A 23,197-nucleotide genomic window follows, 5' to 3' on the forward strand; every position below is an offset into this window, starting at 1 on the left:
GAGCCCAGGCCCCCAGCCCCCTCCTCCCTCAGACTCAGGAGCCCAGGCCCCCAGCCCCCTCCTCCCTCAGACCCAGGAGTCCAGGCCCCAGCCCCTCCTCCCTCAGACCCAGGAGTCCAGGTTCCTCTCGTCTCAGATCCAAGATTCTGGGTACCCAGGCCCTCTTTCTCTACCACTCAGAAGTGGGGTACCGAGGCTTCTTCTCCCTCAGGGACCCAAGACTCCTGGCCTCAGCCCCTCCTCCCTGAGACCCAGGGCCCTGCCTCCCGTCCCTCCTCCCTGGTAACCCCAGTCAGGCTTGCTGCCCCGCCCGTCTCCTGCTGCCCGGGAGACTGGGGAGCTGGGACTCTCGGCGCCGCTCTTGCCCCTTAGTGAAATGAAAGTCCCATCAGGCTCGGCCCCTTCCTCCCCGGGCGGCCTCCCTCCCCCCTTCCTCGTCCCCTTAAAATACCCGGGATCCCTATGGCAACAGGCGCCGGGCGACAGGTGCGGGTGTTATTTACGGGTCAAGCCCGAAATAGCCCCGAGGGTGGAGGGTGGAGGGTGGAGGGTGGAGGGTGGGGGGTGGGCGGGTGGGGACGAGGCCGGGCGCGGGCGGAGGCCAGGCCGGTGGCGGTGGCGGGCACAGCCGGACGCTTCGGAGGCAGCGCGGAGCTGGGGTCGGCGCGGGGCGGAGGCAGGAGAGCGAGAGGGGCCCCTGCTCGGGAGTCGGGGGTGGGAGCCCCGAGGGGGGGCCCTGGCCTGGAGCTGAGCCTGGCGCGGACCCGACCGGGAAGGCCCTGGGAGCCGGGGGGAGGGAGGCGGACTGACCCCGAAGGGGCGCAGCGTCTCTTTCGGGTCGTGGTTGGCCTTTGAACCCTAGGGGGACTCAGTCCCGGTTTTCTGAGCCGCAGTGCGGACCACAGCCCCATAGTGTGAGCCCCGGGAGGGCCCCCCGGTCCCATCTGCCCCAGCCCTTGGGGAGGCCCCGCAGCCTCCGTCTCTGGACTCCACTCTGTCTTCCAGCCACCGGCTCCTTTCCCAGGCTCAGTAGAGACCTCGGATCTTTTCTGAATGGCAGGGGAGACCCCTATCCCCTTTTCCTGAATTCCAGCGAGGCCCAGTACTCTTCTGAGCCCCAGCCAGGGCTCTGTTCTTCTCCTTCTGTGGATGCCGGGGTCCTACCGCCTCTCTTGAGACCTGGATTGAATTCTGACCTCCCCTTGGGAGCTTCCCGGGACCCCAGGTCTTCCTTTTCCGAATCCCAGAGGGTCCCCAAGTCCTCTCTTCTCAAACTCTGAGCCCAAGGGAACCCCGGCCACATCTCCTCCAAACACACAGAGGACCTCAGGTCCCTTCCTGGGTACCCCAAACTCTTAGCCCTAGTGGGGTGCTCAGATCTCTCAGGAAAACCAGTTTCCCTTTTGTCAACCCCCCAGCGGGGACCCCAAAGCAGCCCCTTGGAGCTGCAGGGAGCTTCAGCGGGCACCAGTTCTCATTCCTCTGGAGCTCTTGGGGGGACTTCCTCCTGGGAACCCGAATTCTATCTCTAAGCCTCGGGGTGGGGGCCTTGCTTTTCCTCTGGGCCCCATCTTCTTTGCCAAGTTCTTGAGGGCAACCTAGACCCTCCTCTGAACCCCAGAGGCTTCCCCAGCCCCGGGGATCGTTTTTCTCTTCTGAACCCCAGAAGCAATCTCGACTTTCCCATTTGAGATTCCAGAGAGGATTCGGCTCTCCCTCTTTCATACCCAGGGGAAACTGAGTCCCTCACCCCCTTCAAGACCCCAGGCCGCTCCTCGCTCCCGCCCCTCGAGGCCCCTCGTCGGCTCTGCCTCCTCCCCCTTCTCGACCCCCACCGGCCGTAAGATGATGATGTGGTCCAACTTCTTCCTGCAAGAGGAAAACCGGCGGCGGGGGGCCGCGGGCCGGCGGCGGGCGCACGGGCAGCGCAGGTCGGGGCTGACGCCCGAGCGCGAGGGGAAGGTGAAGCTGGCGCTGCTGCTGGCCGCCGTGGGCGCCACGCTGGCGGTGCTGTCCGTGGGCACCGAGTTCTGGGTGGAGCTCAACACCTACAAGGCCAACGGCAGCTCCGTGTGCGAAGCGGCCCACCTGGGGCTGTGGAAGGTGTGCACCAAGCGGCTGTGGCAGGCGGACGTGCCCGCGGACAGGGACACCTGCGGCCCCGCGGAGCTGCCCGGAGGTGAGCAGCCGCCGCCCCGAGCCCAGGGCTTGCGTCCCACGGACAGGGAGGGAGAGGGGCCCGTGTCCGAGGAGAAAACCCGCCCCAGGGACGAAAGCCTGAGCCCGGAGGAGACAGCTTGCCTCCCAGTAAGCGCCAGTGCCCACATCGTCCTCTGCTCTCAGAAACTGCTGAGAGAGAGAGGGATCCCCCAGATATGGCCTAGGTCCCTCACGGGCCTACCGCCAGAGAACCTGTGCCTTAGAGCTTGCTTTCCTGCTGCAGACTGTACCCCAAGACCAGAATGTGCCTACAGGGAGTCTATGCCCCCAGGCCATCCTGTACCCCCAGACCGGGCTGTGACCTGAGACCCCTCAGACGAGTCTGTACCCCTATTCTGCACCTCTAAAGAGAGTTTGTGCCCCCGCCTACAACCTGTGCCCCAAGACCATCCTGTACCCCGACTATCCTGTACCCCCAGATCAGCCTGTGTCCCCAGCTACAGTTTCCACCCCCAGACTAACATGCACCCCTAGACCAGTCTATACCCCCAGACCAGCCTGCCTCCTTACGCCAGCCTGTGCCCTCAGATCAACCTGCACCTCCACACCAGGCTATGGTCCCAGATCATTCTTTGACCCCCAAAGCCCCTGCCCCCACACAGCCAATGTTCCTAGGCATCGCTGTGTCCCCCCAGACCAGCCTATAACTCTAGAGAGAGCCTGTGTCCCTAGAAAAACCTTGCCTGTGTCCCCAGACCCAGCCTGTGATTCCAGACACAGCTGGTGTCCTCAGATAGCCCGTGCCCACCCCAGACAGCCTGCACCCTCTGGAAATGCCTGCACCCTGGAGACAGCCTGTGCCCACTCTGCATGTGCCCACAGGCAGCCTGTGCCCATGGAGAGGCAGCCTGGGTTCCTGGTGTCAGCTTCCTCTTCCCAGCCTGGAGACAGCTTGTGCTCCCATCCTGTGAGCCCTGGGGAGACAGACGCCCACCCCAAAGCAGGATCTATGCCTGTTCCCCACCTACTGCTTCCACCAAACCAAGCTCTCACCAGACACCTCCCAGCACCCGAGGGCAGACCTTGTTCCTTCCCTGCAATGTTCTTCACTTCCTGTCCTCTCGCCTCCAAATGCCCAGACTGGACATTTCAGCGTTTCTCATTTTCTCCGAGAGACATTCCCATACTCCCTCCTTCCCCAAATCATGGCTGTTTTATCCCTGGGCATGGCAGAGAGCTGTCCCATACCTCCCTGACACGACAGGCCATGGCTTGTACTTATACCAGGGGGACATTCTATACCCCTGGGGAACTGGATGAAATCTCATTCTACCTCCACTGACCCGTGGAAAATACCTGGCACTCCTCAGAGCCCATTTGGGCTGTCATATATTTGATCACCCATATGAGATCTCCAGCACTCTTCAGTCTCCAAAGAAGGTCCTATCATCCCAGTGTCCCTCAAAGAATATGGCCTAGTTTTCTGGGCTCTGTATGAGATTTCCCTCGTCCCTCACTTCTCCAGATGTGGTATCTTATATGTGTAGAGTGCAAAATAGGATGTCCCAAGCCCTCAATAGGACAATGGGATGCTAGGGCCCCCCTGGCTGTCTGAGCTACTTGGTGTCCAGATGGGCTATCCTTAATCATTTTATTTCTGCAGATGGGCTGTCTCTGGCCCCTTGGGGGTCTCATAAAGGATGATCTCAAACTTTTGCAAAATGGGAGACCCCAATAATAAGAATATTAGATGCGTATGTAATGCCTGGTTCTTATCTCAGTGTTTTATGTACATTAACTCATTAATCATCATAGCTAGCCTATGAGTCGTTATTATCACTCCCATTCTAGAGAAGAGAAAAATGAAGAGCCAGAAATCTCGGTGGCTCAGTCTATGCACCCAGGCTAGTTAGATGGAATTTGAAGCTCGGTTGCCTCTCTTCTCAACAACTGCATTATATCACATCTCACTGGTCCAGCAAGAGATCCCAAAGGTCCTGGGGCAATGGAGGGGGTGACCCATCCCATCTCACCACATCGCATGGGGTTCCTCATATCCCTTGCTGGCCCCTCCATTGATCAGAAAGGACTTCAGTCTTTCAGCAGGGCCATTAACATTATCTCACAAACTCAACCCCTCAGAGGACATCTCTCAATCTTCATTATCTCGGATAAATATCTCACACTCACCACTGCCCATCGAAAGGCATCCCTGGCTCCCTTGGCTATAAGTATGGAATGTGGGGGTGACCCTTACCCTGTACTTTTCCAGATGGGATATGTCATATTTTGGGGTGGTCGAGTTGGGATGTCCTAAACTATTAGTAGCCAAAAGGGGATGCCAGGCACCCTACATTGTCCCAGAAGGGCCGTCACACTTCCCTTGTGGATGTAGACCGTGTTTCCCGCAATGACTGCTTCAAAGAGCACCTGCACCCTTCACTCAGTGATGCAAAGCATCCTTTACCTCTTTTTCTTTGAAATGGAGTTTTGCTCTTGTTGCCCCAGCTGGAGTGCAATGGCACGATCTCGGCTCACTGCAACCTCCGCCTCCCAGGTTCAAGCAATTCTCCTGCCTCCGTCTCCCAAGTAGCTGGGATTACAGGCATGTGCCATAACATCCGGCTAATTTTTGTATTTTTAGTAGAGACGGGGTTTCACCATGTTGATGAGGCTGGTCTCGAACTCCTGACCTCGGGTGATCTGCCTGCCTCGGCCTCCCAAAGTGCTGGGATTACAGGCATGAGCCACCACACGCAGCCCAGCATCCTTTAGCTCTTGCTGCTGCATAAGAACTCACACATCCCACTCCTCCTGGCCGGACATCTCACCCCTTCTCCTCCCCTCAGGGTACTTGGGGAGCGCCCACACCACCTCACCTGACGCAGGGATTGATTTCTTGTCCCTTCATATCCTTGTTCAAATTGAAAAGTTCATTTTTTCACGTTCACGGACTGCCTAGTCCCTCTTCTATGGCCTTTACTCCTGTTATTCTCAACCTCTCTTCTCCCTTCTGTGCCTCAGTTTCCCCATCTGTAGAATAAGAGAATAGGTCAGGCTAGGTGAATTCTGAGGGAATTTCTGGGTCTAAAATGCACTTCAGAAAGTGCTCCCCTCCCTTCCTTCATTTCTCCTTCCTTCTCTCCCTTTCTTCCTTTTTCTGTCTTTCTTAACTTTAAAATTTCTCTCTCTCTCTCTTTTTTTTGAGATGTAGACTTGCTCTGTCACCCATGCTGGATTGCAGTGGTGCCATCTCGGCTCACTGCAACCTCTGCTTCCTGGGTTCAAGCGATTCTCCTGCCTCAGCCTCCTGAGTAGCCAGGATTACAGGCGCGTGCCACCATGCCCAGCTAATTTTTGTACTTTTGGTAGAGATGGGGTTTCACCATATTGACCAGGCTGGTATCGAACTCCTGACCCCAAGTGATCTGCCTGCCTTGGCCTCCCAATGTGTTGGGATTACAGGCATGAGCCAGCACACCCTGCCCTGTGCTTTGTTTTATATTACCTTTTCCTCGTTCTTTTCCAGCTCATCTCTTTAATGTGTTTGATATACGCTCACAGATATGTATTTTGACTGGGAAAATATATAGTGTTAGTTTATATGTGTGTTTTACATAAATGAGATCACGCTATTGATTTTGTCTGATCTTTGGGATTTTTTTTTTTTTTTTTTGAGATGGGATCTCACTCTATCACCCAGGCTGGAGTGCAGTAGTACAATCTTGGCTCACTGCAACCTCTGCCTCCCGGGCTGAAGGGATCCTCTTGCCTCAGCCTCCCGAGTAGCTGGGATTACAGGTGTGTGCTGCCACACCCAGTTGATTTTTTGTATTTTTGGTACAGACGGGGTTTCACCATGTTGGCCAGGCTGGTCTCAAACTCCTGAGCTCAAGTGATTATCCTGCCTCGGCCTCCCAAAGTGCAGGGATTACAGGTGTGAGCCACCTTTCCTGGCCTCAATTTTTGGATTTTTAAATTAATTAATATTAATATTATTATTGTTTTGATCAACACTGTGTTTCTCAAATCTCTCCACCTTGTTTTAGGTTATTCTAATTTATGGCTATATGTACTGGAGAGATTTTCACAAGGACTGTCTGTGTCATTTACTTGTCTGTTCCCCTATTAGATGGACACCTGGCTTGATTCTGACTCCAAGTTACTTATAAACAGTGCTGCTGTAAACATCTGCATATATATTCCTGTTTTTTTTTTTTCTCTGGAGTTATACCCTGCAATGAAATTGTTAAGCCACAGGCTATGAACATTCTTCATTTCATAAAGTAACTCAGAGTGCCTTCCCAAAAGACTAGGAGTACCCATTCATACACGGTGTTTCCTCTTATCTTTTCAAACGCTTGATATGACCCTTTTAATGTTGGCCAATCTAATTGATGGGAAGTGGTGGCTCCCTGCTGATTCCGGCTGCCTCTCTCTGATCCCTGGTGAAGTGGGGCATCTCTCCATGGACTTGCGAGCTACCCAGGCTTCCTCTTTTGTGAATTACTATTCATACCCTTTGCCCATTTGTCAACTGGGTTCTCTCTCTCTTCTTGCTAATCCGCAGGAGCTCTTTGTGTGTTCTAGGTAGGAATCCTTCCTGAGACAGGAATCCTTTCTGAGTCTGTTAGTCTTCTGCTACTTGTATCTTGGTATCCTTTGTTGAATCAAGTGATTATCCATATGTAATCCCACTTGACCCTCAATAAACCCATACGAAGGGGCCAGGAAAGAGATTATTATCTCGTTTTAAAGAGGAAGAACTAGAGGCCCAGAGAGGCTAATGGCGCACTCGGGGCCACAGGTCTGGGGCTCAGAGCCCTGGGTGGGAGTCCCAGCTCCTAGATGGCGGTGTGGTCACAGGTGGCTTTCACATCTCTGGGCATCATTTTTCTCCTCTGTGTATCAGGGATGCTGATGTCCAAGTTTTAGGCTCCCGTGGGCTGTGTTAACTGTCCAGCCCTGAGCTTATGCAAGGGACCTCACATCATCATGTCTGTTTTCTCTCTCCTGCTCCCACAGAAGCAAACTGCACCTATTTTAAATTCTTCACCACGGAGGAGAATGCACGCATCTTTCAGAGAACCACAAAGAAAGGTGAGAACTTTTCACCCCCTGGTGGGCAACAGGTGGGAGAAATGCTGAGTATGCTGGAGGAGTTCTAGGGAGAATTATCCTCTCCTCTGCTTTACCTCAGGGCGGTTCTTGTGTCTATACTCTGTGTCTGTCCCCTGGGGAGTGCTGGCGGGAGAGTTAATGATGGGGACATGATGCTCTAGAGAATCTAGAGAACTCTTTTCTTTTTTTTTTTTTTTTTTTTTTTGAGATGATGTCTTGCTCTGTCACCCAGGCTGGAGTACAGTGGCACAATCTCGGCCCACTGCAACCTCCACCTCCCAGGTTCAAGCGATTCTCCTACCTCAGCCTCCTGAGTAGCTGAGACTATAGGCGCCCACCACCATGCCCAGCTAATTTTTATATTTTTAGTAGAGACGGGGTTTCACCATGTTGACCAGGCTGGTCTCGAACTCCTGACCTCAGGTGATCCCTCTCCTCGGCCTCCCAAAGTGCTGGGATGACAGGTGTGAGCCACCACACCTAGCTGTGCCTAGAGCTCTTACCCCATCTCTGCCTATGCCACGTTCTTTGTCACCCTGGGCAAGTCGCAGCCCCTCTCTGTGGGTAGCACTTGGACATCTCACAAACCTGCATGCGTCACGTGCTGACCACAGCGCTGGGCACTCCATCTGTAAGATCTCCAGTCCTCGCAGTAGCCAAGTAGGGTGGGCACTTTATCTTCCATCTTCCAGAAGTCCAGGAATGGTTACAATTATTTTTCCCAGGAAGTGGCAGAGATGGAAGCAGGATTCAGACCCAGATAATTCTGACTCTCAAGGAGCACGCTACTAAAGAATCTTCTGAGGAAAGGTGTGGTGGCTGCCGCCAGTAATCCCAGCACTTTGGAGGCGGGCAGATCACTTAAGGCCAGGAGTTCGAGACCAGCCTGGTCAACATGGTGAAACCCCCTCTCTACTAAAAAGACAAAAATTAGTGGCCGGGCACCGTGGCTCACACGTGTCATCCCAGCACTTTGGGAGGCCGAGGCAGGCAGATCACGAGGTCAGGAGATCGAGACCATCCTGGCTAACACGGTGAAACCCCGTCCCTACTAAAAATACAAAAATTAGCTGGGTGTGGTGGCTCACGCTTGTAATCCCAGCACTTTGGGAGGCCGAGGCGGGTGGATCACGAGGTCAGGAGATTGAGACCATCCCACTCAACATGGTGAAACCCCATCTCTACTAAAAATACAAAAAATTAGCCAGGTGTGGTGGCGGACGCCTGTAGTCCCAGCTACTCGGGAGGCTGAGGCAGGAGAATGGCGTGAACCCAGGAGGCAGAGCTTGCAGTGAGCCGAGATCGTGCCACTGCACTCCAGCCTGGGTGACAGAGGGAGACTCCGTCTCAAAAAAATAATAATCATAAAAAAAATAATAATAATTAGTTGGGCATGGTGGTGGGTGCCTAAAATCCCAGATACATGGAAGGTTGAGGCAGGAGAATCGCTTGAACCCGGGGAGGCGGAGGTTGCAGTGAGCTGAGATTGCACCACTGCACCCCAGCCTGGGCCACAGAGCAAGACTCCATCTCAAAAAAAAAAAAAAAAAAAAAGAGAATCTTCTCAGAAGATGGAAATACTCTGTTTCTCTGCTGACCCATATGGCAGCCGTGGCTCCAGCACACTTGGAATGTTGCTAGTGTGACGCAGAACTGAGTTTCTAATTGTGTTTAATTTAAATTGATTTAGCATGGAGGCCACTTCTGGCTAGTAGTGAATGTACTGGACAGTGCTGCTCTAAACACTTTGCCCTTTCTTTTTATTCATTTTGTATTTGTATTTATTTATTTGTATTTTATTTTATTTCATTTTATTTTATTTTATTTTTGAGATGGAGTCTCGGTCTTTCACCCAGGCTGGAGTGCAGTGGCGTGATTTCGGCTCACTGCAACCTCCACCTCCTGGGTTCAAGCGATTCTCCTGCCTTAGCCTCCCTAGTAGCTAGGATTACAGGTGCCCGCCACCACGCTGGGCTAATTTTTGTATTTTTTAGTAGAGACAGGTTTCAGCATGTTGGCCAGGCTGGTCTTGAACTCTCCTGACCTCAAGTGATCCACCCACCTTGGCCTCCCAAAGTGCTGGGATTATAGGTGTGAGCCACCGCACCTGGTCCACAGGAGGAAATTTAGGCTGAGAAGGGTTCAGCCTAAATTCCTACTGGAATCTGGAAAATCCTACCAGAATCTTCCACGTAGGAAGTAGTTGGGGAGATTTCCAACCTGGATCATTCCACTGTAGCACCCTGCCTTTGCCATCGTCTCCCATACACCCCACTGCCTCAGCTTCCTCACCTGTAAACCAGTGGTAACCAGATCCTAAGTAATAGCTGGTAATTCTCAACTCTTTCTAATCCTGGCCCTCTCCTCCCTTTGCTCAGTGACTTTAGAGAAATAACTGACGCTTTCTGAGTCTTAATTCCTTCAACAGTGTAAGTAAAATGTTGGGCTGGATGATACTCTACTTGAAAATTCTTCTCTCGTCCTGAATCTTACATCTTCCTGGTTCCGGGTTCCTACGGGGGAATCTTCCTCATTCCCTACATCCCATGTTCTCTGCTTCTTTCCTCTCTCCTCCTGGCAGAGGTGAATCTGGCAGCTGCGGTGATAGCAGTGCTGGGCCTGGCAGTCATGGCCTTGGGGTGCCTCTGTATCATCATGGTGCTCAGTAAAGGTGCAGAGTTCCTGCTCCGAGTTGGAGCCATCTGCTTTGGCCTCTCAGGTGAGGGTTCAGAGCCTGGAGGCTGAGGACATTGCATGCTGGGAGGATCTCCAGGCACTGTTGCATGCTGGGAGATGGGGTCTCTATGCACTGTTGCATGCTGGGAGTAGGGTCTCCATGCACTGTTGCATGCTGGGAGTAGGATCTCCACACACCGTTGCATGCTGGAAGGTGGGATCTCCAAGCCCTGTTGCATGCTTGGAGTTGACGGGAAGCCCAAGGGTTGTCGTGGTTCAAAGATGGGAGAACCCCAACAACCGGGCTAAGGATTGGAGGGTGTCCAAACATTGTTTTAGATTTGGACCTGGGATCTCCAAGAATTGTTGCATGCTGGGAGATGGGATTTCCAATCACTGTTCCAGGCATTAGAGAAAGCTCAAGGACTATAGAGGTCTCAAAAGTTGGAGAGTTCTAAGCCCTGTTGTTGGCTGGGAATTGGAAGCTGTCCAAACACTTTTAAAGGTTTGGACATGGAGACCCCAAACACTGTTTCATGCTGAGATGTTTTAAGCATTATAGTGTGTTGAGAGGTCAGGGAAGCCCAGGGGCTGTAGTAGGCTCAAAGGTGGAAGAGTTCCAAGCCCTATTGTTGGCTCAGAATTTGATGGTCTCTAAATGCTCTTTTAGATTTGAGACTTGAGGTCTGCAAGGACTATTGCATTCTTGGAGCTGAACGTCTAAATAAAACGCTGCATCTTATGAAATGTAGCCCTCAGTAATAAACAACACTTCAGTTTATTGTACTTCCAGTTCAAATCCTTACAATAGCTCTAGTAGGCAGGGCTTACTATCCCCCATTTTATTTATTTATTTATTTTTGAGACAGAGTCTCCCTTTGTCGCCCAGGCTGGAGTGCAATGGCATGATCTCGGCTCACTGCAACCTCCACCTGCTGGGTTCATGTGATTCTTCTGCCTCAGTTTCCCAAGTAGCTGGGATTACAAGCAGGCACCACCACGCCTGGCAAATTTTTATATTTTTCAGTAGAGACAGGGTTTCACCATATCAGCCAGGCTGGTCTCGAACTCCTGACGTCAAGTGATCTGCCTGTCTTGGCCTCCCAAAGTGCTGGGATTATAGGCGTGAGCCACCACACCCAGCCTCCCCCATTTTATAAATGAGGAAATTGAGGCTCAGAGAAGTCAGATGAATTACTCATGGACACACAATCAATGATGGTGTGATGGCAGAGGTGGGATTTTAAACTCGGTTTTCTTTCTTTCTTTCTTTTTTGAGATGGAGTCTCACTCTGTTGCCTAGACTGGAGTGCAGTGGCACGATTTCAGCTCACTGCAACCTCTGCCTCTAGGTTCCAGCCCAAGCTGTGCCCTGAATCACTGTGTGGCCTTGGGAAGATTCCTTTTATTTTCTGGGCCTTGGTTTTCTTCTTGGATCAAATGTTTCCTTTTCTTTTCTTTTTTTTTTTTTTTTTTGAGACAGAGTTTCGCTCTTGTTGCCCAGGCTGGAGTGCAGTGGTGCAGTCTCAGCTCACTGCAACCTCTGCCTCTCAGGTTCAAGCAATTCTCCTGCCTCAGCCTCCCAAGTAGCTAGGATTACAGGTGTGTGCCACCATGCCTGGCTAATTTTTGTATTTTTAGTAGAGACAGGGTTTCACCATGTTGGCCAGGCTGGTCTCCAACCCCTGACCTCAAGTGCTCTGCCCACCTCAGCCTCCCAAAGTGCTGGGAATACAGGCGTGAGCCACCGCGCCCAGCCAAGACTTTCATAAAACACTTTTATATCAACACCTTCCTGTGCACCCCCAGGGGTAATGCAGGTGTGAGTTTAATAATAACGCCAGCACCAAATTCCTACCAAGCTACAAATTCCATGAAAACAGACATCATCTTTATCTTTTTCATCGTTCCATCCTCAGGGAGTTAGAGAGGGCCTCTCCGGGGAGGTGACATTGAAGATGTCAAAGTATGGATAGACAAGCTGGGAGAGTTTGCTGCATTGCAGATCTTGAAAGAAAGCCAGTGTGACAGGAGTGTGGAGAGAGACAGGGAGACCGGTGCAAAAGATGTCACTGCATTAATGTGACATTAATGTCACTGGCCCTGTGACATTAACAGGGAATCAAAAAGATCTAGGTTGGAGTCCCAACTTCTTAACAGCCGTGTAATTGGGGCAAAACTTTTTCTAACTCTGAGCTTAAATCTCCTTATAGCCATGAACTCACTCATCCAGGTATCTGTTAATATTGTGTCCATCTTATCCATTCATCCATTTATCCTTCCGTTGATTGATCAGTTTCCTCCCTCTCTCCCCTTCCTTCCCCTCTCTCTCTTTCCCTATCTCTCTTTCTCTCTCTATCTCTCTCTCTTTTTTCTTTTTGTTTTTGAGACAGGGTCTCGCTCTCTCATCCAGGCTTGAGTGCAGTGGCGCGATCTCATCTCACTGCAACTTCGACTTCCAAGGCTCAAGTGATTGTCCTCCCTACCTTTCAGCCTCCTGAGTAGCTGGGAATACAGGCGCACGCCACCAAGCCCGGCTAATTTTCGTTTTTTTTTTTTTTTTTTTTTTTTTGTAGACATAGGGTTTCGCTGTGTTGCCCAGGCTGGTCTCCAACTCCTGAGCTCAAGTGATCTGCCCACCTCGGCCTCCCAAAAGTGCTGGGATTATAGGTGTGAGCCACCAAGCCCGGCCCCTCTCTCTTTTCTTTCTTTTCCACCCTCTTTCCCTTCCTCTCTCCCTCCAATCATCCATTTCTCCTTTTTTTTTTTTTACTTGTCCATTCATTTAACAAGTATTTCTTTAATATCCAGTGAGTCCTAGATGCTGTGCTGGGAGCCGCTGAGGACTCAACAATGAATCAGATAAAGACGATGTTTGTTCTTACGGAATTTGTAGCTTGGTAGGAATTTGGTGCTGGTGTTGTTATTGAACTCACACCTGCATTACTCCCGGGGGTGCACAGGAAGCTGTTGATATAAAAGTGTTTTATGAAAGTCTTGAGCACAAAAGTGTTCTGCAGATTGTACAACCAATTGAGAGTGAAGGAGGATTTGATGTTGTAATTACTGTGGTTAGATTGCGTGTCAGGGACTGGGGCGGGTTGGGATTTTGAGGTCTCCCTAGATAAAGGGACGTGTTCAGGTTGTCTTGTTTCTCTCCTTATAATACATATATCAGCTGTTGTTCTATGTTTTAGAGGTATGAGACAGAGAAGTCTGCTGCCCTCGTGGATTTATAGTGCAGTGAGAGAGACAGAAATGAGCTAAAGAGACATAAGTCATATAAATCAATATACATTCATAACTACCAACTGTGATGAATGCTATAGATAAAAAGTACAGAGTATGAGAAAAATGTATGACGGGAGACCCACTGTAGATTTAGGTGGCAGTGGTTAGTGAAGGCGTCCCTTCAAAACATGTCATTCATACAGAGATGTGAAGAATCAGGACGTCTAAGGCAGGCTCAGGGAGGGGGAGGCGGAAAATTATTCCAAGCAGCATAAAGGTCTTCAAGCCTGAACAAATCTGGTGCATTGAAAGTCCTGCTCCACGCTGCGAGAGTGTGGGAGGAGCAGCTTGAGAGGAGGCTGGAGAAGCCGCAGGAGCCAGATCCGCATGCCTTTTTATTTATTTTATTTATTTTTTATTTTTGAGACAGAGTTTTGCTCTGTCACCCAGGCTGGAGTGCAGCGGTGCGATCTCGGCTCACTGCAACCTCTGCCTCCCGGGTTCCAGCGATTCTCCTGCCTCAGCCTCGGAAGTAGCTGGGATTACATGTGCCTGCCACCACACCCGGCTAAGTTTTGTATTTTTAATAGAGATGGGGTTTCTCCATGTTGGCCAGGCTGGTCTCGAACTCCTGACCTCAGGTGATCCACCTGCCTTGGCCTCCCAAAGTGCTAGGATTACACGCATGAGCCACCCTGCCTAGCCATCCACCAGCAAATTCTATTGGCACTGCTTCCAAAACATATTTTGAATGCAAACACTTCCCTCCATTTCACCGTAACACTAATCCAAGCCACGGCTATATTTCCCTGAGGTAACTTCTATGGCCTCCTAACTCTTCTCTATGCTTCTCCTTTTAACCTCCTCAAGCCCATTCTCCACAGAGCAGCTAGAGTGATACTTCTATTTTTTTAATTTAAAAAATTTTAAGACAGGGTCTGGCTCTGTCGCCCAGGCTGATGTACAGTGGCACAATCACAGCTCACTGCAGCCTCAACCTCCTGGGCTCAAGCAATCCTCCCAACCTCATCCTCGAGTAGCTGGGACCACAGGCACACGCCACCACTCTGGGCTAATTTTTAAAATTATTTGCAGAGACGAGGTCTTACTATGTTGCCCAGGCTAATCTTGAATTCCTGGACTCAAGCAATCCTCTCGCTTTGGCCTCCCAAAGTATTGGGATGATAGGCATGAGCCACCGCACCCGGCCAAGTGATACTTTTTTTTTTTTTTTTGAGATGGAGTTTCGCTCTTGTTGCCCAGGCTGGAGTGCAATGGCACGATCTCGACTCACTGAAACTTCTGACTCCTGGGTTCAAGCGAGTATTCCTGCCTCAGCCTCCCGAGCTGGGATTACAGGCATGGGCCACCACGCCTGGTTAATTTTGTTTTTTGTTTTTTGTTTTTTTGTATTTTTAGTAGAGGTGGGCTTTCTCCATGTTGGCCAGGCTAGTCTCGAACTCCTGATGACCTCAGGTGATCTGCCCGCCTCAGCCTCCCAAAGTGTTGGGATTACAGGTGTGAGCCACCAGGCCTGGCCCCTAAGTGATACTTTTATATCATAAGTCGGATCATGGATTCTCCCCAGAATAAAAGCCACTTAAATTCCTACTACTAGAATAACGTGGTGGCCGAGGCCTCGTGTGGGCTGACCCCCGGCGCCCTGTGACTCCGTCTCCTGCCATCTGCTCTCCCTGCTCCGGCCATGCCGGCCTCTGCTGTTCCCCAGACGCTCTAAGCTCATTCCTCCCTCAGCGTGTTTTGCCGGCTGCCTCCTCAGCCTGGAGTGTTTTTCTGCCGGCGCTTCACATGTCTCATTTCCTCGTATTGTTTAAGTGCCTGTTAAGTGTTAAGTATTGTTTAAATGTCACCACCTCAGAGAGACCAGCACTGACCATCGTGTCTAAAGGGGACTCATTTGATATCCAAGAAAATGTTAAAAATAAATAAATAAATAAATAAATAAAAGAGCAGGGTGTGGTGTCTCACGCCTGTAATCCCAGAAATTTGGGAGGGCGAGGTAGGTGATCACTTGAGCCCCAGGAGTTCGAGACCAGCCTGGGTAACATAGTGAAACCCCATCTCTACCAAAAATACAAAAACTAGCTAGTCTCATAACCTGATCTCAAAAAAAAAAAAAAAGATAAAAATTTAAAAATAAAATAAACTGGCCTGGCACGGTGGTTCATGCCTGTAATCCCAGCACTTTGGGAGGCTGAGGCAGCCAGATCGCAGGATCAGGAGTTCGAGACCAGCCTGGCCAACGTGGTGAAACCCCATTTTTACTAAAATATAAAAAATTAGGCGGGTGTGGTCGTGCATGCCTGTAGTCCCAGCTACTAAGGAGGCTGAGGCAGGGGAATCACTTGAACCCAAGAGGTGGAGATTGCAGTGAGCCAAGATCGTGCCACTGCACTCCAGCCTGGGCGACAGAGTAAGACTCCATCTTAAAATAAAATAAAATAAGATAAAATAAACCAGGCGCGGTGGCTCACTCCTGTTATCCCAGAACTTTGGGAGCCAAGGCTGGCAGATCACTTAAGGCCAGGAGTTTGAGACCAGCCTGACCAACATGGTGAAACCCTGTCTCTACTAAAAATACAAAAATTAGCTGGGCGTGGTGTGGGTGCCTGTCATCCCAGCAACTCAGGAGGCTGAGGTGGGAGGATCATTTGAACCCGGGAGCTGGAGGTAGGAGTGAGCTGAGATCGCACCACTGCACTCCATCCTGGGTGACAGAGCAAGACTCTGTCTCAAAAATAAATAAATAAATAAATAAATAAGAAAGAAAGAAGACTCATTTCCAGCTGGGACCTTACCTGCTTTATTTTTCTTCACAGAATTGATCACTACCTGAAATTCTCTATTTATTTATGCCCGTATTCATTTGCCAGGGCTACCATAAGAAAGTACCACAGCCTGGGTGGCTGTGGTACAACAGAGATTGATTTCCTCGCCGTTCTGGAGGCTGGAAGTCTAAGACCAACGCGTCGACAGGGAGGTTTTCTCCACGGCTTCTCTTCTTGTCTTGTAAATGGCCAACTTATCCATGTATCTTCACGTGTTCTTCCGTCTGTACTGGTCTGTGTCCCCAGTTCCTTCTCTCTTTTTTTTTTTTTTGTTGAGTCTGGCTCTGTTACCCAGATTGGAGTGCAGTGGTGTGATCTCTGCTCACTGCAACCTCCCCCTCCCAGGTTCAAGTGATTCTCCTGCCTCAGCCTCCCGAGTAGCTGGGATTACAGGCACCCGCCATGACACCCAGCTAATTTTTGTATTTTTTAGTAGAGAGGGGGTTTCTCTATGTTGGCCAGGCTGGTCTCGAACTCCTGGCCTCAGGTGATCTGCCCACCTCTGCCTCCCAGAGTATTGGGATTACAGCCGTGAGCCACTGTGCCCGGCCTTCTTTTTTTATTTTGTTATTTTATTTTATTATTTTTTTTTGTAGAGACAGGGTCTCACTATGTTGCCCAGGCTGATCTTGAATTTCCGGCCTCAAGAGATCCTCCTGCCTGAAATTTTTTTTATCTCATACGGACACCAGTCACATTGGATTAGGGTTCCTTCTGATGACCTCGCTTTAACTTAATTATCTGTTTTTGTGTGTGTGTGTTTGTTTTGTTTTGTTTTTTGAGACAGAGTCTCACTCTGTTGCCCAGGCTGAAGTGCAGTGGTTAGATCTCAGCTCGCCACAGGCTCTGCCTCCAGGATTCAAGCGATTCTCTTGCCTCAGCCTCCCGAGTAGCTGGGATTACACGCATGCACCACCACGCCTGGCTAATTTTTGTATTTTTAGTAGGGACGGGGTTTCACCATGTTGGTCAGGCTGGTCTTGAACACCTGTGATCTGCTCGTCTTGGCCTCCCAAAGTGCTGGAATGACAGGCGTGAGCCACTGCACCCAGCCTTAACTTAATTATCTCTTTAAGAAGTCTATATCCAAATACAGTCACGTTCTGAGGTACTTGGGGTCAGGACCCCAAAACATGAACTTTTTGTGGAGGACACAACTCAGCCCTCAACAATGCATTTAACTGATAATTGTCCATCTCTCCTTCTTGGATGAAACTCCAGAAGGACAGGGACTTAGTTGTAGTATCATTTATGTATCATATTATATGTATTTTGTAATAGGAACTCAATGAACATCTGTTGAATGAATCAAAGAACGCATGAATCAGGTCTGCTGTGGTAGCTCACACTTGGAGTCCCAACATTTTGGGAGGCTGAGGCAGGAGGATTGTTTGAGGCCAGGAGTTTGAGACCAGCCCGGAGCAATGTAGAAAGATCCCGTCTCTACAAAATAAAATGAAATAATTAGCCATGGTGGCTTGCAACTATAGTCCCAGCTACTCAGGAGGCTGAGGCGGGAGGAGGGCTTGAGCCTGAGAGGTCAAGGTTGCAGTGAGCTATGATTGCGCCACTGCACTCCAGCCTGGGTGGCTGAGACCTTGTCACTAAAAAAAAAGAAAAGAAAAAAAAAGAATGAATTAGGAAAAGAATGAAGGGGAGCCCTTGTTTAAATGCTTTTCCACCTCCCGTTCTGTAATGTTGGGCTGCGTGGCACAAAGAAGGGGCTTTTAAATCACAGCATCCAGGCTGCATTCTCCAGCCCCCGAATCAAAACCGCAGTGAATGGCTGGGCACGGTGGCTCAGGCCTGTAATCCCAGCACTTTGGGAAGTGGATAGATCAACTGAGGTCAGGAGTTTGAGACCAGCCTGGCCAACATGGTGAAACCCCATCTCTACTAAAAATACAAAAATGAGCCAGGCATGGTGGCGCGAGCCTGTAGTCCCAGCTACTCGGGAGGCTGAGGCAGGAGAGTCTCTTGAACCCAAGAGGTAGAGGCTGCAGTAAGCCGAGATTGCACCATTGCACTCCAGCCTGGATGACAGAGTGAGATTCCAACTCAAAATGAAACCAAAAACAGTAAACAAACAAACAGAAAAAAACACCACAGTGGGGCTGGGGTGCAGGGAGGAAGCAGGGTCAGGAACTGGGATTGGGGCAGGACTCCAGGGTCTGGAGAGAAGGCGGCTGGGATCCATGACTCATGCGTGACTCTCAGACGGTCCTGTGTGACCCAGCCCCTGCCCGCCTCTGCAGTTCCATTACCGCCTCTCTCCCCAACCCCAACTCTCCTTGTTCCCACCACACTCAGCTTTTCTCTTTTCTCCAAACACTCTGTGCTACGTCCTACACAGGGCCTTCGCGTCAGCCCCTCCTTCTGCTTGGAACAGCTGTTGCTTCGTTTTGAGCATGACTGACTTCTTTTCATCCTTCAGGTCCCAGCTCAAATGGCTTTTCTCGACACCATCCAAAGTCCCTGCTCCACCCCTGGGTGCCACTCTCTCTGTTTCTATTTCCTTCCTCTCATGCAACACCCTCTGAGATTATCTTGTCTCCTCATTTGCTTATTTTGGACATTGCAACCTGGCAGCCTGCAGGCCCTCGATGGCCAGGAGATGTGCTTTGTTTGCCAGGCAGTGTGTAAAGATTTCTCCAAGTTGACGTTTAGAGGTTGAGAGAATTCCCATAAAAATAATAATCATTTAAGTAATTATGGGCCGGGTGTGGCGGTTCACCCCTATAATCCCAGCACTATGGGAGGCCAAGGTGAGTGGATCACTTGAGGTCAGGGGTTCTAGACCAGCCTGGCCAACATGGTGAAACCATGACTCTACTAAAAATACAAAAATTGCCAGGAGCAGTGGCTCACATCTGTAATCCCAGCACTTTGGGAGGCCGAGGCAGGTGGATCACAAGGTCAGAAGTTCGAGACCAGCCTCGCCAACATGGTGAAACCCCGTCTCTACTAAAAACACAAAAATTAGCCAGGCGTGGTGGCGTGTGTCTGTAATCCCAGCTACTCGGGAGGCTGAGGCAGGAGAATCACTTGAACCGGGGAGGTAGAGGTTGCAGTGAGCCAAGATCACATCACTGCACTTTAGCCTGGGCAACAGAGTGAGACTCCATCTCAAAAAAAAAAAAAAAAAAAATTAGCCAGGCGTGGTGGAGCACACCTGTAGTCCCAGGTACTCAGGAGGCTGAGCATGAGAATCACTTGAACCTGGGAGGCGGAAGCTGCAATGAGCTGAGATCATGCTGTTGAGCGGCTGCAGCTGGCTTCTGCCATCATGTCCACCTTACTTGCCACCCTGTGTTTACACTTTCTCATGCCCCCTGCAGGCATTTGAGTTTTGCAAACTTTGGTTTATTTGTGTACTGTCTATCTCCAAGTAATATATAAGCTCCACGAGGGTAGGGTCCTTCTCTATCATGTTCTTTCTTTTTCTTCTTTTTTTTAAAAAAAATCAGCCTGTAATCCCAGCTACTTGGGAGGCTGAGGCAGGAGACTCACTTGAAACCAGAAGGTGGAGGTTGCAGTGAGCCGAGATTGCCACTGCACTCCAGCCTGGGTGTAAGAGCGAAACTCTGTCTCAAAAAATAAAAAATTGCATTGCAATATGACTTTATCTTCATTTTGTGACCCCTCCCCCTCTATCACTCTTTTAAAAAACTTCCAAGGAGACTATTTTTTGTTGTTGTTGTTGTTGCCCAGGCTCGAGTGCAATGGCGTGATCTCGGCTCACCACAACCTCCGCCTCCCAGGTTCAAGCAATTCTCCTGCCTCAGCCTCCTGAGTAGCTGGGATTACAGGCATGCGCTACCATGCCTGGCTAATTTTGTAGTAGAGATGGGGTTTCTTCATGTTGGTCAGGCTGGTCTTGAACTCCTGACCTTAGGTGATCCGCCCACCTCGGCCTCCCAAAGTGCTGGGATTACAGGTGTGAGTCACTGTGCCCGGCCCAATTTTTGCATTTTTAGTAGAGATGGGATTTCACCTTGTTGGCCAGGCCAGTCTCGAACTCCTGGCCTCAAGTGATCCAATCGCTTCAGTCTCCCAAAGTGCTGGGATTATAGGCGTGCCTGGCCCCTAATGGAGTCTTAATTTGAATTTTTTGTTTTCTGATTCGTGTGTTTGCTTTAAGAAAAAAAAATTGTGGGAAAATGTGCTAAACATAAAATGTATAATTTTAACCATTTCCCCCTTTTATTTTTAATTTTTATTTATTTATATATTTTTAAGAATTGGGATCTTGCTGTGTTGTCCAGGCTGGAGTGTACTGGTGTGATCACAGTTCACTGCTGCCTCATCCTCCTGGGCTCAAGTGATCCTCCCACCTCAGCCTCCTGAGTAGCTGGGACTACAGGCGTGCACCACCACACCTGGCTAATTTTTTTAAATTTTTTTTGTAGAGATGAAGTCTTGCTATGTTGCCCAGGCTGGTCTCAAACTCCTGGCCTCAGGCAATCCTCTGTCCTTGGCTTCCCAAAGCACTTGGATCACAGGTGTGAGCCACAGCACCCAGCCTCCTCTTTTATTTTTAGTTGATATGTAGTACTTGTACATATCTGTGTGAAACAGAAGGATGGTTTGATGCATGTAAACAATGCATAATGATCAAATCAGGGCAATTAGCCTATCCACCACTTCAAACTTGATCATTTCTTCATGTTGTGACCATTTCAAAATCCTCTCCTCTAGCTCTTTGAAAACACACAGCCAGGCACGGTGGTTCTCACCTGTAATCTCAGCACTTTGGGAGGCCGAGGTGGGTGGACCACTTGAGGTCAGGAGTTCAAGACTAGCCTGGCCAACATGGTGAAACCCCGTCTCTACTAAAAAAAAAAAATGTATATATGTGTGTGTATATATATGTATATATGTGTATATGTGTGTGTGTGTGTGTGTATATATATATACACACAAAAATTAGCCAGGCATGGTGGCGCACGTCTATAATCCCAGCTACTCAGGAGGCTGAGGCAGGAGAGTCGCTTGAACCCCAGCTACTCAGGAGACTGAGGCAGGAGAATTAGGAGGCAGAGTTTGCAATGAGCTGAGATCGCACCACTGCACTCCAGCCTGGGCGACAGAGCAAGACTCCGTCTCAAAAAAAAAAAAAAAAAATCTAATGAACCATATTCACCCTACAGTGCTGCGAACACCAGAACGCGTTTCTCCCATCTAGCTGTGATTCTATATCCGCCTTTTAATCATTTTCCAGCGTACGGTTCTGTGGCACCAATTCCGTTACATTGTTATGCAACCATCACCCCCATCCACCTTCAGAGCGATTTTCGTCTTCCCCAGCTGAAATTCTATACCTGTTAAACACCAACTCCCCTTTTTCCTCTTCCCTCCGGCCCTTGGCAGCCACCCTTCTACTTTCTGTCTCTATGAGTTTGTGTCTTGTTTTTTTTTTTTTTCTTTATTTCCAGCTTCCCAAATGCTGCCTGCTATATAGTAGGTGTTTAGTAAGTATTTGTTGAGTGCACGCGTGGGAAGGTGCCAGGGTGGGCGGGAGGGCTGGGAGTGGATGGCGGAGATGTTCAGACACAGCTGGGGTCGCGGGGGTCTGACTGCGCGCTGTCCTCTCTCCCGCAGGCCTGCTGCTCTTGGTGAGCCTGGAGGTGTTCCGGCATTCCGTGAGGGCCCTGCTGCAGAGAGTCAGCCCGGAGCCTCCCCCAGCCCCACGCCTCACCTACGAGTACTCCTGGTCCCTGGGCTGCGGCGTGGGGGCCGGCCTGATCCTGCTGTTGGGGGCCGGCTGCTTTCTGCTCCTCACACTGCCTTCCTGGCCCTGGGGGTCCCTCTGTCCCAAGCAGGGACACCGGGCCACCTAGAGCCACACGTGAGACTTCTCTAAGCAACCACCAAGCCCTTTGACCTTCTCCATTGTACCCCCAAGATCTTTTTGCCCCATCTCCTAGAGAAACTGTGTTCTTCCTGCTCGGGGGCCCATGTTTTTTTACACACCTGCCTCCTGTCCCCTTATGCTTTCTCCCTCTGTAAATACGTTTTTCTCGGTGGCTATATGTGGGTTGCTTGGGGGTGGGATGGGAAGAGGCTCTTTGCAAACGAGGGTCCCCAGGGAAGACTGGCGGGGACCTGATGGGGTAGCTGGGGTGTGGGGTGGGGGGATGAGGTCAGGGGGTCTTGGGTGAGAGTTGGGGGCCCCTTCATTTCCCAGGTCTGGATCGATTCACTTGCCCGGAGAGACTTTATACAACTCATCTGTAGCTCAGGCTGGGGTTGGGGGAGATAGGGAAGGGTCTGACCTGGCTGTGATCTGATTTGGGATTAAAGGTTTGGAAATTTAACAACTTTGGTTTGGAGTCTATTTGTGACATGATTATGCATTCTGGGGTACCCTCCAGAAACATACCACTTTTGAGCCCAGAAGTCACGTGAAAACGAACCCATACACGATGGTTGAGAGTGTGGAAAACACAATGTATTTTTTATTTTTATTTTTATTTTGAGACGGAGTCTTGCTCTGTCTCCCAGGCTGGAGTGTAGTGGTGCAATCTTGGCTCACCGCAACCTCCGCCTCCTGGGTTCAAGTGATTCTTCTGCCTCAGCCTCCCAAGTAGCTGAGATTACAGGCATAAGCCACCATGCCCAGCTAATTTTTGTATATACATATATATATATATTTTTATATATATATTTTTTTAGAAGAGATGGAGTTTTCCATGTTAATCAGGCTGGTCTCGAACTCCTGATCTCAAGTGATCCACCTGCCTCGGCCTCCCAAAGTGCTGGAATTACAGGCGTGAGCCACTGCACCCCACCCAGATTTCCCCTTTACACATGATTCCCGTCATATTCGATTAGGATTTACCCCAATGACCTTATTTTAACTTGATTACCTCTGTAAAGGCCCTATCTCCAAATGAGGTCACATTCTGAGGTACTGGGGGTTAGGGTCCTATATACATATATATAGTGTGTGTGTGTGTGTGTGTGTGTGTGAACATTCAACCTTTAACAATATGTATATTCTAAATTGTGTTTTCTGGCCGGGCACGGTGGCTCACGCCTGTAATCCCAGCACTTTGGGATGCCAAGGCGGGTGGATCACCTGAGGTCAGGAGTTCAAGGCCAGCCTGGCCAACATGATGAACCCCATCTCTACTAAAAATACAAAAATTAGCTGGGTG

General features: G+C 50.1%; 1 protein-coding gene across 2 annotated transcripts; it reads left to right on the forward strand.

Moving 5' to 3' along the window:
* The first annotated feature begins 603 nt into the window (after positions 1-603).
* Positions 604-22,354, forward strand: CACNG6 (calcium voltage-gated channel auxiliary subunit gamma 6). Of its 2 annotated transcripts, XM_054465292.2 has the most exons (4): positions 604-2,179; positions 7,186-7,260; positions 9,863-10,000; positions 21,639-22,354. In XM_054465292.2, the coding sequence occupies exons 1-4, from the start codon at positions 1,846-1,848 to the stop codon at positions 21,875-21,877; spliced, it is 786 nt and encodes a 261-aa protein (XP_054321267.1). In that variant the 5' UTR covers positions 604-1,845; the 3' UTR covers positions 21,878-22,354. The 2 variants fall into 2 exon arrangements, with proteins under 2 accessions (XP_054321267.1, XP_054321268.1); XM_054465293.2 differs by lacking the exon at positions 9,863-10,000.
* The last annotated feature ends 843 nt before the right edge of the window (positions 22,355-23,197 follow it).

The sequence above is a fragment of the Pongo pygmaeus genome, chromosome 20 (genome assembly GCF_028885625.2).
Source record: "Pongo pygmaeus isolate AG05252 chromosome 20, NHGRI_mPonPyg2-v2.0_pri, whole genome shotgun sequence".
Lineage (NCBI taxonomy): Eukaryota > Metazoa > Chordata > Mammalia > Primates > Hominidae > Pongo > Pongo pygmaeus.